General features: G+C 47.2%; 1 protein-coding gene across 3 annotated transcripts in view; it reads left to right on the top strand.

Annotated features, from left to right (window-relative positions):
* LOC146009798 (uncharacterized) overlaps positions 1-16872 on the top strand; it is a 34184-nt gene extending 17312 nt beyond the window's left edge. For 2 of the 3 annotated variants that reach the window (XM_083150265.1, XM_083150268.1), the window contains exon 5: positions 15048-16872. In XM_083150265.1, coding sequence (XP_083006391.1) covers positions 15048-16711 — 1664 coding nt within the window. In that variant the 3' untranslated portion in view covers positions 16712-16872. The remainder of the gene's footprint in view (positions 1-15047) is intronic. The other variant, XM_083150267.1, reaches the window with a different exon arrangement.
* The last annotated feature ends 1024 nt before the right edge of the window (positions 16873-17896 follow it).

A 17896-nucleotide genomic window follows, 5' to 3' on the forward strand; every position in this document is an offset into this window, starting at 1 on the left:
AGCCATCAGCCCCTATTATACTCCTGCTCTCTCCGTCACATCATGTCACTGTGTGTTACCAGCCCAGAGATCTGACCAGTCTCCTCCCAGCACTCTCTGGTGTATCTCATACATCAGGAGCCATCAGCCCCTATTATACTCCTGCTCTCCCCCTCACATCATGTCACTGTGTGTTACCAGCCCAGAGATCTGACCGGTCTCCTCCCTGCACTCTCTGGTGTATCTCATACATCAGCAGCCATCAGCCCCTATTATACTCCTGCTCTCCCTCTCACATCATGTCACTGTGTGTTACCAGCCCAGAGATCTGACCAGTGTCCTCCCGCACTCTCTGGTGTATCTTATACATCAGCAGCCATCAGCCCCTATTATACTCCTGCTCTCCTCCTCACATCATGTCACTGTGTGTTACCAGCCCAGAGATCTGACCGGTCTCCTCCCCGTACTCTCTGGTGTATCTCATACATCAGGAACCATCAGCCCCTATTATACTCCTGCTCTCCCCTCACATCATGTCACTGTGTGTTACCAGCCCAGAGATCTGACCAGTCTCCTCCCAGCACTCTCTGGTGTATCTCATACATCACCAGGCATAAGCCCCTATTATACTCCTGCTCTCCCCCTCACATCAAGTCACTGTGTGTTACCAGCCCAGAGATCTGACCAGTCTCCTCCCCGCACTCTCTGGTTTATCTCATACATCAGGAGCCATCAGCCCCTATTATACTTCTGCTCTCCCCCTCACATCATGTCACTGTGTGTTACCAGCCCAGAGATCTGACCAGTCTCCTCCCCACACTCTCTGGTGAATCTCATACATCAGGAGCCATCAGCCCCTATTATACTCCTGCTCTCCCCCTCACATCATGTCACTGTGTGTTACCAGCCCAGAGATCTGACCAGTCACCTCCCCGCACTGTCTGGTTTATCTCATACATCAGCAGCCATCAGCCCCTATTATACTCCTGCTCTCCCCCTCACATCATGTCACTGTGTGTTACCAGCCCAGAGATCTGACCAGTCTCCTCCCCGCACTCTCTGGTGTATCTCATACATCAGGAGCCATCAGTCCCTATTATACTCCTGCTCTCCCCCTCACAACATGTCACTGTGTGTTACCAGCCCAGAGATCTGACCAGTCTCCTCCCGCACTCTCTGGTGTATCTCATACATCAGCAGACATCAGCCCCTATTATACTCCTGCTCTGCCCCTCACATCATGTCACTGTGTGTTACCAGCCCAGAGATCTGACCAGTCTCCTCCCCGCACTCTCTGGTGTATCTCATGCATCAGGAGCCATTAGCCCCTATTATACTCCTGCTCTCCCCCTCACATCATGTCACTGTGTGTTACCAGCCCAGAGATCTGACCAGTCTCCTCCCCGCACTCTCTGGAGTATCTCATACATCAGGAGTCGACAGCCCCTATTATACTCCTGCTCTCCCCCTCACATCATGTCCCTGTGTTACCAGCCCAGATATCTGACCAGTCTCCTCCCCGCACTCTCTGGTTTATCTCATACATCGGTAACCATCAGCCCCTATTATACTCCTGCTCTCCCTCTCACATCATGTCACTGTGTGTTACCAGCCCAGAGATCTGACCAGTCTCCTCCCCGCACTCTCTGGTGTATCTCATACATCAGGAGCCATCAGCCCCTGTTATACTCCTGCTCTCCCCCTCACATCATGTCACTGTGAGTTACCTGCGCACAGATCTGACCAGTCCCCTTCCCGCACTCTCTGGTGTATCTCATACATCAGGTGCCATCAGTCCCTATTATACTCCAGCTCTCCCCGTCACATCATGTCACTGTGTGTTACCAGCCCAGAGATCTGACCAGTCTCCTCCCCGCACTCTCTGGTATATCTCATACATCAGGAGCCATCAGCCCCTATTATACTCCTGCTCTCCCCCTCACATCATGTCACTGTGTGTTACCAGCCCAGAGATCTGACCAGTCACCTCCCCGCACTGTCTGGTTTATCTCATACATCAGCAGCCATCAGCCCCTATTATACTCCTGCTCTCCCCCTCACATCATGTCACTGTGTGTTACCAGCCCAGAGATCTGACCGGTCTCCTCCCTGCACTCTCTGGTGTATCTCATACATCAGCAGCCATCATCCCCTATTATACTCCTGCTCTCCCCCTCACATCATGTCACTGTGTGTTACCAGCCCAGAGATCTGACCAGTGTCCTCCCGCACTCTCTGGTGTATCTCATACATCAGGAGCCATCAGCCCCTATTATACTCCTGCTCTCCCCCTCACATCATGTCACTGTGTGTTACCAGCCCAGAGATCTGACCAGTCTCCTCCCCGCACTCTCTGGTGTATCTCTTACATCAGGAGCCATCAGCCCCTATTATACTCCTGCTCTCCCCCTCACATCATGTCACTGTGTGTTACCAGCCCAGAGATCTGACCGGTCTCCTCCCTGCACTCTCTGGTGTATCTCATACATCAGCAGCCATCATCCCCTATTATACTCCTGCTCTCCCCTCACATCATGTCACTGTGTGTTACCAGCCCAGAGATCTGACCAGTCTTCTCCCCGCACTCTCTGGTTTATCTCATACATCAGGAGCCATCAGCCCCTATTATACTCCTGCTCTCCCCCTCACATCATGTCACTGTGTGTTACCAGCCCAGAGATCTGACCAGTCTCCTCCCCGCACTCTCTGGTGTATCTCTTACATCAGGAGCCATCAGCCCCTATTATACTCCTGCTCTCCCCCTCACATCATGTCACTGTGTGTTACCAGCCCAGAGATCTGACCGGTCTCCTCCCTGCACTCTCTGGTGTATCTCATACATCAGCAGCCATCAGCCCCTATTATACTCCTGCTCTCCCTCTCACATCATGTCACTGTGTGTTACCAGCCCAGAGATCTGACCAGTGTCCTCCCGCACTCTCTGGTGTATCTTATACATCAGCAGCCATCAGCCCCTATTATACTCCTGCTCTCCTCCTCACATCATGTCACTGTGTGTTACCAGCCCAGAGATCTGACCGGTCTCCTCCCCGTACTCTCTGGTGTATCTCATACATCAGGAACCATCAGCCCCTATTATACTCCTGCTCTCCCCTCACATCATGTCACTGTGTGTTACCAGCCCAGAGATCTGACCAGTCTCCTCCCAGCACTCTCTGGTGTATCTCATACATCACCAGGCATAAGCCCCTATTATACTCCTGCTCTCCCCCTCACATCAAGTCACTGTGTGTTACCAGCCCAGAGATCTGACCAGTCTCCTCCCCGCACTCTCTGGTTTATCTCATACATCAGGAGCCATCAGCCCCTATTATACTTCTGCTCTCCCCCTCACATCATGTCACTGTGTGTTACCAGCCCAGAGATCTGACCAGTCTCCTCCCCACACTCTCTGGTGAATCTCATACATCAGGAGCCATCAGCCCCTATTATACTCCTGCTCTCCCCCTCACATCATGTCACTGTGTGTTACCAGCCCAGAGATCTGACCAGTCACCTCCCCGCACTGTCTGGTTTATCTCATACATCAGCAGCCATCAGCCCCTATTATACTCCTGCTCTCCCCCTCACATCATGTCACTGTGTGTTACCAGCCCAGAGATCTGACCAGTCTCCTCCCCGCACTCTCTGGTGTATCTCATACATCAGGAGCCATCAGTCCCTATTATACTCCTGCTCTCCCCCTCACAACATGTCACTGTGTGTTACCAGCCCAGAGATCTGACCAGTCTCCTCCCGCACTCTCTGGTGTATCTCATACATCAGCAGACATCAGCCCCTATTATACTCCTGCTCTGCCCCTCACATCATGTCACTGTGTGTTACCAGCCCAGAGATCTGACCAGTCTCCTCCCCGCACTCTCTGGTGTATCTCATGCATCAGGAGCCATTAGCCCCTATTATACTCCTGCTCTCCCCCTCACATCATGTCACTGTGTGTTACCAGCCCAGAGATCTGACCAGTCTCCTCCCCGCACTCTCTGGAGTATCTCATACATCAGGAGTCGACAGCCCCTATTATACTCCTGCTCTCCCCCTCACATCATGTCCCTGTGTTACCAGCCCAGATATCTGACCAGTCTCCTCCCCGCACTCTCTGGTTTATCTCATACATCGGTAACCATCAGCCCCTATTATACTCCTGCTCTCCCTCTCACATCATGTCACTGTGTGTTACCAGCCCAGAGATCTGACCAGTCTCCTCCCCGCACTCTCTGGTGTATCTCATACATCAGGAGCCATCAGCCCCTGTTATACTCCTGCTCTCCCCCTCACATCATGTCACTGTGAGTTACCTGCGCACAGATCTGACCAGTCCCCTTCCCGCACTCTCTGGTGTATCTCATACATCAGGTGCCATCAGTCCCTATTATACTCCAGCTCTCCCCGTCACATCATGTCACTGTGTGTTACCAGCCCAGAGATCTGACCAGTCTCCTCCCCGCACTCTCTGGTATATCTCATACATCAGCAGCCATCAGCCCCTATTATACTACTGCTCTCCCCCTCACATCATGTCACTGTGTTACCAGCCCAGAGATCTGACCAGTCTCCTCCCCGCACTCTCTGGTGTATCTCATACATCAGCAGCCATCAGCCCCTATTATACTCCTGCTCTCCTCCTCACATCATGTCACTGTGTGTTACCAGCTCAGAGATCTAACCAGTCTCCTCCCCGCACTCTCTGGTGAATCTCATACATCAGGAGCCACCAGCCCCTATTATACTCCTGCTCTCCCCCCTCACATCATGTCACTGTGTGTTACCAGCCCAGAGATCTGACCAGTCTCCTCCCCACACTCTCTGGTGTATCTCATACATCAGGAGCCATCAGCCCCTATTATACTCCTGCTCTCCCCCTCACATCATGTCACTGTGTGTTACCAGCCCAGAGATCTGACCAGTCTCCTCCCCGCACTCTCTGGTGTATCTCATACATGAGGAGCCATCAGCCCCTGTTATACTCCTGCTCTCCCCGTCACATCATGTCACTGTGTGTTACCAGCCCAGAGATCTGACCAGTCTCCTCCCCACACTCTCTGATGTATCTCATACATCAGGAGTCATCAGCCCCTATTATACTCCTGCTCTCCCCCTCACATCATGTCACTGTGTGTTACCAGCCCAGAGATCTGACCGGTCTCCTCCCCGCACTCTCTGGTGTATCTCATACATCAGGAGCCATCAACCCCTATTATACTCCTGCTCTCCTCTCACATAATGTCACTGTGTGTTACCAGCCCAGAGATCTGACCAGTCTCCTCCCCGCACTCTCTGGTGTATCTCATACATCGGGAGCCATCAGCCCCTATTATACTCCTGCTCTCCCCCTCACATCCTGTTACTGTGTGTTACCAGCCCAGAGATCTGACCAGTCTCCTCCCCACACTCTCTGGTGTATCTCATACATAAGGAGCCATCAGCCCCTATTATACTCCTGCTCTCCCCCTCACATCATGTCACTGTGTGTTACCAGCCCAGAGATCTGACCAGTCTCCTCCCCGCACTCTCTGGTGTATCTCATACATAAGGAGCCATCAGCCCCTATTATACTCCTGCTCTCCCCCACACATCATGTCACTGTGTGTTACCAGCCCAGAGATCTGACCAGTCTCCTCCCCGCACTCTCTGGTGTATCTCATACATCAGGAGCCATCAGCCCCTATTATACTCCTGCTCTCCCCCTCACATCATGTTACTGTGTGTTACCAGCCCAGAGATCTGACCAGTCTCCTCCCCGCACTCTCTGGTGTATCTCATACATCAGGAGCCATCAGCCCCTATTATACTCCTGCTCTCCCCCTCACATCATGTCACTGTGTGTTACCAGCCCAGAGATCTGACCAGTCTCCTCCCCGCACTCTCTGGTGTATCTCATACATCAGGAGCCATCAGCCCCTATTATACTCCTGCTCTCCCCCCTCACATCATGTCACTGTGTGTTACCAGCCCAGAGATCTGACCAGTCTCCTCCCCGCACTCTCTGGTGTATCTCATACATCAGGAGCCATCAGCCCCTATTATACTCCTGCTCTCCCCCTCACATCATGTTACTGTGTGTTACCAGCCCAGAGATCTGACCAGTCTCCTCCCCGCACTCTCTGGTGTATCTCATACATCAGGAGCCATCAGCCCCTATTATACTCCTGCTCTCCCCCACACATCATGTCACTGTGTGTTACCAGCCCAGAGATCTGACCAGTCTCCTCCCCGCACTCTCTGGTGTATCTCATACATCAGGAGCCATCAGCCCCTATTATACTCCTGCTCTCCCCCTCACATCATGTTACTGTGTGTTACCAGCCCAGAGATCTGACCAGTCTCCTCCCCGCACTCTCTGGTGTATCTCATACATCAGGAGCCATCAGCCCCTATTATACTCCTGCTCTCCCCCTCACATCATGTCACTGTGTGTTACCAGCCCAGAGATCTGACCAGTCTCCTCCCCGCACTCTCTGGTGTATCTCATACATCAGGAGCCATCAGCCCCTATTATACTCCTGCTCTCCCCCCTCACATCATGTCACTGTGTGTTACCAGCCCAGAGATCTGACCAGTCTCCTCCCCGCACTCTCTGGTGTATCTCATACATCAGGAGCCATCAGCCCCTATTATACTCCTGCTCTCCCCCTCACATCATGTTACTGTGTGTTACCAGCCCAGAGATCTGACCAGTCTCCTCCCCGCACTCTCTGGTGTATCTCATACATCAGGAGCCATCAGCCCCTATTATACTCCTGCTCTCCCCCTCACATCATGTCACTGTGTGTTACCAGCCCAGAGATCTGACCAGTCTCCTCCCCGCACTCTCTGGTGTATCTCATACATCAGGAGTCATCAGCCCCTATTATACTCCTGCTCTCCCCCCTCACATCATGTCACTGTGTGTTACCAGCCCAGAGATCTGACCAGTCTCCTCCCCGCACTCTCTGGTGTATCTCATACATCAGGAGCCATCAGCCCCTATTATACTCCTGCTCTCCCCCTCACATCATGTCACTGTATGTTACCAGCCCAGAGATCTGACCAGTCTCCTCCCCGCACTCTCTGGTGTATCTCATACATCAGGAGCCATCAGCCCCTATTATACTCCTGCTCTCCCCCCTCACATCATGTCACTGTGTGTTACCAGCCCAGAGATCTGACCAGTCTCCTCCCCACACTCTCTGGTGTATCTCATACATCAGGAGCCATCAGCCCCTGTTATACTCCTGCTCTCCCCTCACATCATGTCACTGTGTGTTACCAGCCCAGAGATCTGACCAGTCTCCTCCCCGCACTCTCTAGTGTATCTCATATATCAGGTGCCATCAGCCCCTATTATACTCCTGCTCTCCCCCTCACATCATGTCACTGTGTGTTACCAGCCCAGAGATCTGACCAGTCTCCTCCCCGCACTCTCTGGTATATCTCATACATCAGGAACCATCAGCCCCTATTATACTCCTGCTCTCCCCTCACATCATGTCACTGTGTGTTACCAGCCCAGAGATCTGACCAGTCTCCTCCCTGCACTCTCTAGTGTATCTCATACATCAGAAGCCATCAGCCCCTATTATACTCCTGCTCTCCCCCTCACATCATGTCACTGTGTGTTACCAGCCCAGAGATCTGACCAGTCTCCTCCCCGCACTCTCTGGTGTATCTCATACATCAGGAGCCATCAGCCCCTATTATACTCTTGCTCTCCCCCTCACATCATGTCACTGTGTGTTACCAGCCCAGAGATCTGACCAGTCTCCTCCCCGCACTCTCTGGTGTATCTCATACATCAGCCCCTATTATACTCCTGCTCTCCCCCTCACATCATGTCACTGTGTGTTACCAGCCCAGAGATCTGACCAGTCTCCTCCCCGCTCTCTCTGGTGTATCTCATACATCAGGAGCCATCAGCCCCTATTATACTCCTGCTCCCCCCTCACATCATGTCACTGTGTGTTACCAGCCCAGAGATCTGACCAGTCTCCTCCCCGCACTCTCTGGTGTATCTCATACATCGGGAGCCATCAGCCCCTATTATACTCCTGCTCTCCCCCTCACATCATGTCACTGTGTGTTACCAGCCCAGAGATCTGACCAGTTTCCTCCCCACACTCTCTGGTGAATCTCATGCATCAGGAGCCACCAGCCCCTATTATACTCCTGCTCTCCCCCTCACATCATGTTACTGTGTGTTACCAGCCCAGATATCTGACCAGTCTCCACCCTGTACTCTATGGTGTATATCATACATCAAAAGCCATCAGCCCCTAGTATACTCCTACTCTCACATCATGTCACTGAGTTATGTGTGTACACTGTATAATAATAGTTATATTATCTCTAGCAGGGGGAGACACAAGCAGGGACTGATGGGAATTGCTGTATACTCTCTGTAGTGCGGAGTTATGTGTGTACACTGTATAATAATAATAATAGTTATATTATCTCCAGCAGGGGGAGACACAAGCAGGGACTGATGGGAATTGCTGTATACTCTCTGTAGTGCGGAGTTATGTGTGCACACTGTATAATAATAGTTATATTATCTCCAGCAAGGGGGGGGGGGGGGGAACAAGCAGGGACTGATGGAAATTGCTGTATACTCTCTGTAGTGCGGAGTTGTGTGTGTACACTGTATGGTAATAGTTATATTATCTCCAGCAGGGGGAGACACAAGCAGGGACTGATGGGAATTTTTGTATACTCTCTGTAGTGTGGAGTTATGTGTGTACACTGTATAATAATAATAGTTATATTATCTCCAGCAGGGGGAGACACAAGCAGGGACTGATGGGAATTGCTGTATAGTCTCTGTAGTGTGGAGTTATGTGTGTATACTGTATAATAATAGTTATATTATCTCCAGCAGGGGAGACACAAGCAGGGACTGATGGGAATTGCTGTATACTCTCTGTAGTGTGGAGTTATGTGTGTACACTGTATAATAATAGTTATATTATCTCCAGCAGGGGGAGACACAAGCAGGGACTGATGGGAAGTGCTGTATACTCTGTAGTGCGGAGTTATGTGTGTACACTGTAAAATAATAGTTATATTATCTCCAGCAGGGGAGACACAAGCTGGGACTGATGGGAATTGCTGTATACTCTCTGTAGTGTGGAGTTATGTGTGTACACTGTATAATAATAGTTATATTATCTCCAGCAGGGGGAGACACAAGCAGGGACTGATGGGAATTGCTGTATACTCTCTGTAGTGCGGAGTTATGTGTGTACACTGTATAATAATAGTTATATTATCTCCAGCAGGGGGAGACACAAGCAGGGACTGATGGGAATTGCTGTATAGTCTCTGTAGTGCGGAGTTATGTGTGTACACTGTATAATAATAGTTATATTATCTCCAGCAGGGGGAGACACAAGCAGGGACTGATGGGAATTGCTGTATACTCTCTGTAGTGCGGAGTTATGTGTGTACACTGTATAATAATAATAGTTATATTATCTCCAGCAGGAGGAGACACAAGCAGGGACTGATGGGAATTGCTGTATACTCTCTGTAGTGCGGAGTTATGTGTGTACACTGTATAATAATAGTTATATTATCTCCAGCAGGGGGAGACACAAGCAGGGACTGATGGGAATTGCTGTATACTCTCTGTAGTGCGGAGTTATGTGTGTACACTGTATAATAATAATAGTTATATTATCTCCAGCAGGGGGAGACACAAGCAGGGACTGATGGGAATTGATGTATACTCTCTGTAGTGCGGAGTTATGTGTGTACACTGTATAATAATAATAGTTATATTATCTCCAGCAGGGGGAGACACAAGCAGAGACTGATGGGAATTGCTGTATACTCTCTGTAGTGCGGAGTTATGTGTGTGCACTGTATAATAATAGTTACATTATCTCCAGCAGGGGGAGACACAAGCAGGGACTGATGGGAATTGCTGTATACTCTCTGTAGTGCGGAGTTATGTGTGTACACTGTATTATAATAATAGTTATATTATCTCCAGCAGGGGGAGACACAAGCAGGGACTGATGGGAAGTGCTGTATACTCTGTAGTGCGGAGTTATGTGTGTACAATGTATAATAATAGTTATATTATCTCCAGCAGGGGGAGACACAAGCTGGGACTGATGGGAATTGCTGTATACTCTCTATAGTGTTGAGTTATGTGTGTACACTGTATAATAATAGTTATATTATCTCCAGCAGGGGGAGACACAGGCAGGGACTGATGGGAATTGCTGTATACTCTCTGTAGTGCGGAGTTATGTGTGTACACTGTATAATAATAGTTATATTGTCTCCAGCAGGGGGAGACACAAGCAGGGACTGATGGGAATTGCTGTATAGTCTCTGTAGTGCGGAGTTATGTGTGTACACTGTATAATAATAGTTATATTATCTCCAGCAGGGGGAGACACAAGCAGGGACTGATGGGAATTGCTGTATACTCTCTGTAGTGCGGAGTTATGTGTGTACACTGTATAATAATAATAGTTATATTATCTCCAGCAGGAGGAGACACAAGCAGGGACTGATGGGAATTGCTGTATACTCTCTGTAGTGCGGAGTTATGTGTGTACACTGTATAATAATAGTTATATTATCTCCAGCAGGGGGAGACACAAGCAGGGACTGATGGGAATTGCTGTATACTCTCTGTAGTGCGGAGTTATGTGTGTACACTGTATAATAATAGTTATATTATCTCCAGCAGGAGGAGACACAAGCAGGGACTGATGGGAATTGCTGTATACTCTCTGTAGTGCGGAGTTATGTGTGTACACTGTATAATAATAGTTATATTATTTCCAGCAGGGGGAGACACAAGCAGGGACTGATGGGAATTGCTGTATACTCTCTGTAGTGCAGAGTTATGTGTGTACACTGTATAATAATAGTTATATTATCTCCAGCAGGGGGAGACACAAGCAGGGACTGATGGGAATAGCTGTATACTCTCTGTAGTGCGGAGTTATGTGTGCACACTGTGTAATAATAATAGTTATATTATCTCCAGCAGGGGGAGACACAAGCAGGGACTGATGGGAATAGCTGTATACTCTCTGTAGTGCGGAGTTATATGTGCACACTGTGTAATAATAATAGTTATATTATCTCCAGCAGGGGGAGACACAAGCAGGGACTGATGGGAATTGCTGTATACTCTCTGTAGTGCGGAGTTATGTGTGTACACTGTATAATAATAGTTATATTATCTCCAGCAGGGGGAGACAGAAGCAGGGACTGATGAGAATTGCTGTATACTCTCTGTTGTGCGGAGTTATGTGTGTACACTGTATAATAATAATAGTTATATTATCTCCAGCAGGGGGAGACACAAGCAGGGACTGATGGGAATTGCTGTATACTCTCTGTAGTGCGGAGTTATATGTGCACACTGTGTAATAATAATAGTTATATTATCTCCAGCAGGGGGAGACACAAGCAGGGACTGATGGGAATTGCTGTATACTCTCTGTAGTGCGGAGTTATGTGTGTACACTGTATAATAATAGTTATATTATCTCCAGCAGGGGGAGACAGAAGCAGGGACTGATGAGAATTGCTGTATACTCTCTGTAGTGCGGAGTTATGTGTGTACACTGTATAATAATAATAGTTATATTATCTCCAGCAGGGGGAGACACAAGCAGGGACTGATGGGAATTGCTGTATACTCTTTGTAGTGCGGAGTTATGTGTGTACACTGTATAATAATAATAGTTATATTATCTCCAGCAGGGGGAGACACAAGCAGGGACTGATGGGAATTGCTGTATACTCTCTGTGGTGCGGAGTTATGTGTGTACACTGTATAATAATAGTTATATTATCTCCAGCAGGGGAGACACAAGCAGGGACTAATGGGAATTTCTATATACTCTCTGTAGTGCGGAGTTATGTGTGTACATTGTATAATAATAATCATATTATCTCCAGCAGGGGGAGACACAAGCAGGGACTGATTGGAATTGCTGTATACTCTCTGTAGTGCGGAGTTATGTGTGTACACTGTGTAATAATAATAGTTATATTATCTCCAGCAGGGGGAGACACAAGCAGGGACTGATGGGAATTGCTGTATACTCTCTGTAGTGCGGAGTTATGTGTGCACACTGTGTAATAATAATAGTTATATTATCTCCAGCAGGGGGAGACACAAGCAGGGACTGATGGGAATTGCTGTATACTCTCTGTAGTGCGGAGTTATGTGTGTACACTGTATAATAATAGTTATATTATCTCTAGCAGGGGGAGACACAAGCAGGGACTGATGGGAATTGCTGTATACTCTCTGTAGTGTGGAGTTATGTGTGTACACTGTATAATAATAGTTATATTATCTCCAGCAGGAGGAGACACAAGCAGGGACTGATGGGAATTGCTGTATACTCTCTGTAGTGCGGAGTTATATGTGCACACTGTGTAATAATAATAGTTATATTATCTCCAGCAGGGGGAGACACAAGCAGGGACTGATGGGAATTGCTGTATACTCTCTGTGGTGCGGAGTTATGTGTGTACATTGTATAATAATAGTTATATTATCTCCAGCAGGGGAGACACAAGCAGGGACTAATGGGAATTTCTATATACTCTCTGTAGTGCGGAGTTATGTGTGTACATTGTATAATAATAATCATATTATCTCCAGCAGGGGGAGACACAAACACTGACTGATGGGAATTGCTGTATACTCTCTGTAGTGCGGAGTTATGTGTGTACGCTGTATAATAAGTTATATTATCTCCAGCAGGGGGAGACACAAGCAGGGACTGATGGGAATTGCTGTATACTCTCTGTAGTGCGGAGTTATGTGTGTACACTGTATAATAATAGTTATATTATCTCCAGCAGGGGGAGACACAAGCAGGGACTGATGGGAATTGCTGTATACTCTCTGTAGTGCGGAGTTATGTGTGTACACTGTATAATAATAGTTATATTATCTCCAGCAGGGGGAGACACAAGCAGGGACTGATGGGAAGTGCTGTATACTCTCTGTAGTGCGGAGTTATGTGTGTACACTGTATAATAATAATAGTTATATTACCTCCAGCAGAGGGAGACACAAGCAGGGACTGATGGGAATTGCTGTATACTCTCTGTAGTGCGGAGTTATGTGTGTACACTGTATAATAATAGTTATATTATCTCCAGCAGGGGGAGACACAAGCAGGGACTGATGGGAATTGCTGTATACTCTCTGTAGTTTGGAGTTATGTGTGTACACTGTATAATAATAGTTATATTATCTCCAGCAGGGGGAGACACAAGCAGGGACTGATGGGAATTGCTGTATACTCTCTGTAGTGCGGAGTTATGTGTGTACACTGTATAATAATAATAGTTATATTATCTCCAGCAGGGGGAGACACAAGCAGGGACTGATGGGAATTGCTGTATACTCTCTGTAGTGCGGAGTTATGTGTGTACACTGTATAATAATAGTTATATTATCTCCAGCAGGGGGAGACACAAGCAGGGACTGATGGGAATTGCTGTATACTCTCTGTAGTGCGGAGTTATGTGTGTACACTGTATAATAATAATAGTTATATTATCTCCAGCAGGGGAGACACAAGCAGAGACTGATGGGAATTGCTGTATACTCTCTGTAGTGTGGAGTTATGTGTGTACTATGTATAATATTAGTTATATTATCTCCAGCAGGGGAGACACAAGCAGGGACCGATGGGAATTTCTATATACTCTCTGTAGTGCGGAGTTATGTGTGTACACCGTATAATAATAATAGTTATATTATCTCCAGCAGGGGGAGACACAAGCAGGGACTGATGGGAATTGCTGTATACTCTCTGTAGTGCGGAGTTATGTGTGTACATTGTATAATAATAGTTATATTATCTCCAGCAGGGGGAGACACAAGCAGGGACTAATGGGAGTTGCTGTATACTCTCTGTAGTGCGGAGTTATGTGTGTACTATGTATAATAATAGTTATATTATCTCCAGCAGGGGGAGACACAAGCAGGGACTGATGGGAATTGCTGTATACTGTAGTGCGGAGTTATGTGTGTACACTGTATAATAATAGTTATATTATCTCCAGCAGGGGGAGACACAAGCAGGGACTGATGGGAATTGCTGTATACTCTCTGTAGTGCGGAGTTATGTGTGTACACTGTATAATAATAATAGTTATATTATCTCCAGCAAGGGGAGACACAAGCAGGGACTGATGGGAATTGCTGTATACTGTAGTGCGGAGTTATGTGTGTACACTGTATAATAATAGTTATATTATCTCCAGCAGGGGGAGACACAAGCAGGGACTGATGGGAATTGCTGTATACTCTCTGTAGTGCGGAGTTATGTGTGTACACTGTATAATAATAATAGTTATATTATCTCCAGCAAGGGGAGACACAAGCAGGGACTGATGGGAATTGCTGTATACTCTCTGTAGTGTGGTTATGTGTGTACACTGTATAATAATAGTTATATTATCACCAGCAGGGGGAGACACAAGCAGGGACTGGTGGGAATTGCTGTATACACTCTGTAGTGCGGAGTTATGTGTGTACACTGTATAATAATAGTTATATTATCTCCAGCAGGGGGAGACACAAGCAGGGACTGATGGGAATTGCTGTGTACTCTCTGTAGTGCGGAGTTATGTGTGTACACTGTATAATAATAGTTATATTATCTCCAGCAGGGGGAGACACAAGCAGGGACTGGTGGGAATTGCTGTATACACTGTGTAGTGCGGAGTTTTGTGTGTACACTGTATAATAATAGTTATATTATCTCCAGCAGGGGGAGACACAAGCAGGGACTGATGGGAATTGCTGTATACTCTCTGTAGTGCGGAGTTATGTGTGTACACTGTATAATAATAGTTATATTATCTCCAGCAGGGGGAGACACAAGCAGGGACTGATGGGAATTGCTGTATACTCTCTGTAGTGCGGAGTTATGTGTGTACACTGTATAATAATAGTTATATTATCTCCAGCAGGGGGAGACACAAGCAGGGACTGATGGGAATTACTGTATACTCTCTGTAGTGCGGAGTTATGTGTGTACACTGTATAATAATAGTTATATTATCTCCAGCAGGGGGAGACACAAGCAGAGATGCCCTGGAGGGAGATCGCATCTTGTCTGCAGATACTAAACTAGAAGATGACATCACACAGGACTCTCCAGGAGACATCCCCATTACTCTATATATACACCCAGTACCTGACAGCGCTGATATACCATCTGATCCCTCTAACCGTGATGCCTGTTCTTCTAATACACAGCCTGCAGCTCATACATGTGATACACAGTGTCCCTGTTCTGCGGGTGGTAAATGTGTAATATCAAACCTACATGTTACACATCAGAGACGTGACAGTGAGAGGCCGTATCAATGTTCTGAGTGTGGGAAATGTTTCACACAGAAATCAAGTCTTTTTAGACATCAAATCAGTCACACAGGTGAGAGGCCATTTCCATGCTCTGAGTGTGGGAAATATTTTATACGCAAAGCACATCTTGTTAGCCATCTGAGAATTCACACAGGTGAGAGGCCATTTCCATGTTCTGAGTGTGGGAAATGTTTTACATGGAAATCAGAACTTGTTAAACATCAGATAAGTCACACAGGTGAGAGGCCATTTCCATGTTCTGAGTGTGAGAAACATTTTTCATGCAAATCAGATCTTGCTAAACATCAGAGAAGTCACACAGGTGAGAAACCATATCCTTGCTCTGAGTGTGAGAAATGTTTTACATGCAAATCACAACTTGTTATACATCAGAGAAGTCACACAGGTGAGAAACCATATCCATGCGGTGAGTGTGGGAAATGTTATAAATCCAAATCAGATCTTTTTATTCATCAGAGAATTCACACAGTTGAGAAACCATTTCCATGCTTCGAGTGTGAGAAATGTTTTACATACAAATCAGAACTTGTTAGTCATCAGATAAGTCACTTAGGTGAGAAACCATTTTCATGCTTTGAGTGTGAGAAATGTTTTACATACAAATCAGAACTTGTTAGTCATCAGATAAGTCACACAGGTGAGAAACCATTTCCATGCTCTGAGTGTGAGAAATGTTTTACATACAAGTCAGAACTTGTTAGTCATCAGATAAGTCACACAGGTGAGAAACCATTTCCATGCTCTGAGTGTGAGAAATGTTTTACATACAAGTCAGAACTTGTTAGACATCAAATAAGTCACACAAGTAAGATTCCATTTCAATGTTCTGAGTGTGATAATTTTTTTTCCTATAAATCAGATTTTGTTACACATCAGAGACATCACAAAGGTGAGAGGCCATTTCCATGCTGTGAGTGTGGGAAATATTTTACACGCAAATCACATCTTGTTAGCCATCTGAGAATTCACACAGGTGAGAAGCCATTTCCATGCTCTGAGTGTGGGAAAGGTTTTACATACAAATCAGAACTTGTTAGACATCAGAGATATCACACAGGTGAGAGGCCATTTCCATGCTCTGAGTGTGAGAAATGTTTTTCACGCAAATCAGAACTTGTTAGACATCAGAGAAGTCACACAGGTGAGAGGCCATTTCCATGTTCTGAGTGTTCAAAATGTTTTTTGGGTAAATCAGATCTTGTTAGACATCAGAGAAGTCACACAGGTGAGAAACCATTTCCATGCTCTGTGTGTGGGAAATGTTTTACACGCAAATCAAAACTTGTTATACATCAGATAGGTCACACATGTAACATAGTTTCTGTGGTTGAAAAAAAAATGTAGTCCATCAAGTTCAACCTCCTGTGATGCACAGCTGTTTCAAAACAGAATCTTTGATGACCACAAATAGCTGTCCTTTATCTCTCTGGGTCCACTATCTAGATTATAATTAATGGTTTTACAGGTGTATACTTTTTCTGCAACAAAAAATTGTCTAACCTTGACTTAATTGTATCCATTGAGTCTTTCATACCACCCTTCTCTTACAGAGTATTCCATAACCTTGACCGCGTGTCCTGTGTACAGTCCTCTAACCTTATGGGGTGACCGCGTGTCCTGTGTACAGTCCTCTAACCTTAGGGGGTGACCGTGTGTGCTGTGTACAGTCCTCTAACCTTAGGGGGTGACCGCGTGTCCTGTGTCCAGTTCTCTAACCTTATAGGGTAACCACGTGACCTGTGTACAGTCCTCTAACCTCAGGGGGTGACCGCGTGTCCTGTGTACAGTCCTCTAACCTTAGGGGGTGACCGCGTGTCCTGTGTCCAGTTCTCTAACCTTAGGGGGTGACCGCGTGTCCTGTGTCCAGTTCTCTAACCTTATAGGGTAACCACGTGACCTGTGTACAGTCCTCTAACCTCAGGGGGTGACCGCGTGTCCTGTGTACAGTCCTCTAACCTTAGGGGGTGACCGCGTGTCCTGTGTACAGTCCTCTAACCTTAGGGGGTGACCGTGTGTCCTGTGTACAGTCCTCTAACCTCAGGGGGTAACCGCGTGTCCTGTGTACAGTCCTTAACCTTAGGGGGTGACCTCGTGTCCTGTGTACAGTCCTTAACCTTAGGGGGTGACCGCGTGTCATGTGTACAGTCCTCTAACCTTAGGGGGTGACCGTGTGTCCTGTGTACAGTCCTCTAACCTTAGGGGGTGACCGCGTGTCCTGTGTACAGTCCTCTAACCTTAGGGGGTGACCGCGTGTCCTGTGTCCAGTTCTCTAACCTTATAGGGTAACCACGTGTCCTGTGTACAGTCCTCTAACCTTAGGGGGTGACCGCGTGTCCTGTGTCCAGTCCTCTAACCTTAGGGGGTGACCGCGTGTCCTGTGTCCAGTTCTCTAACCTTATAGGGTAACCGCGTGACCTGTGTACAGTCCTCTAACCTCAGGGGGTGACCGCGTGTCCTGTGTACAGTCCTCTAACCTTAGGGGGTGACCGTGTGTCCTGTGTACAGTCCTCTAACCTTAGGGGGTGACCG

Source organism: Crinia signifera, chromosome 6 (assembly GCF_055691185.1).
Source record: "Crinia signifera chromosome 6, ASM5569118v1, whole genome shotgun sequence".
NCBI lineage: Eukaryota > Metazoa > Chordata > Amphibia > Anura > Myobatrachidae > Crinia > Crinia signifera.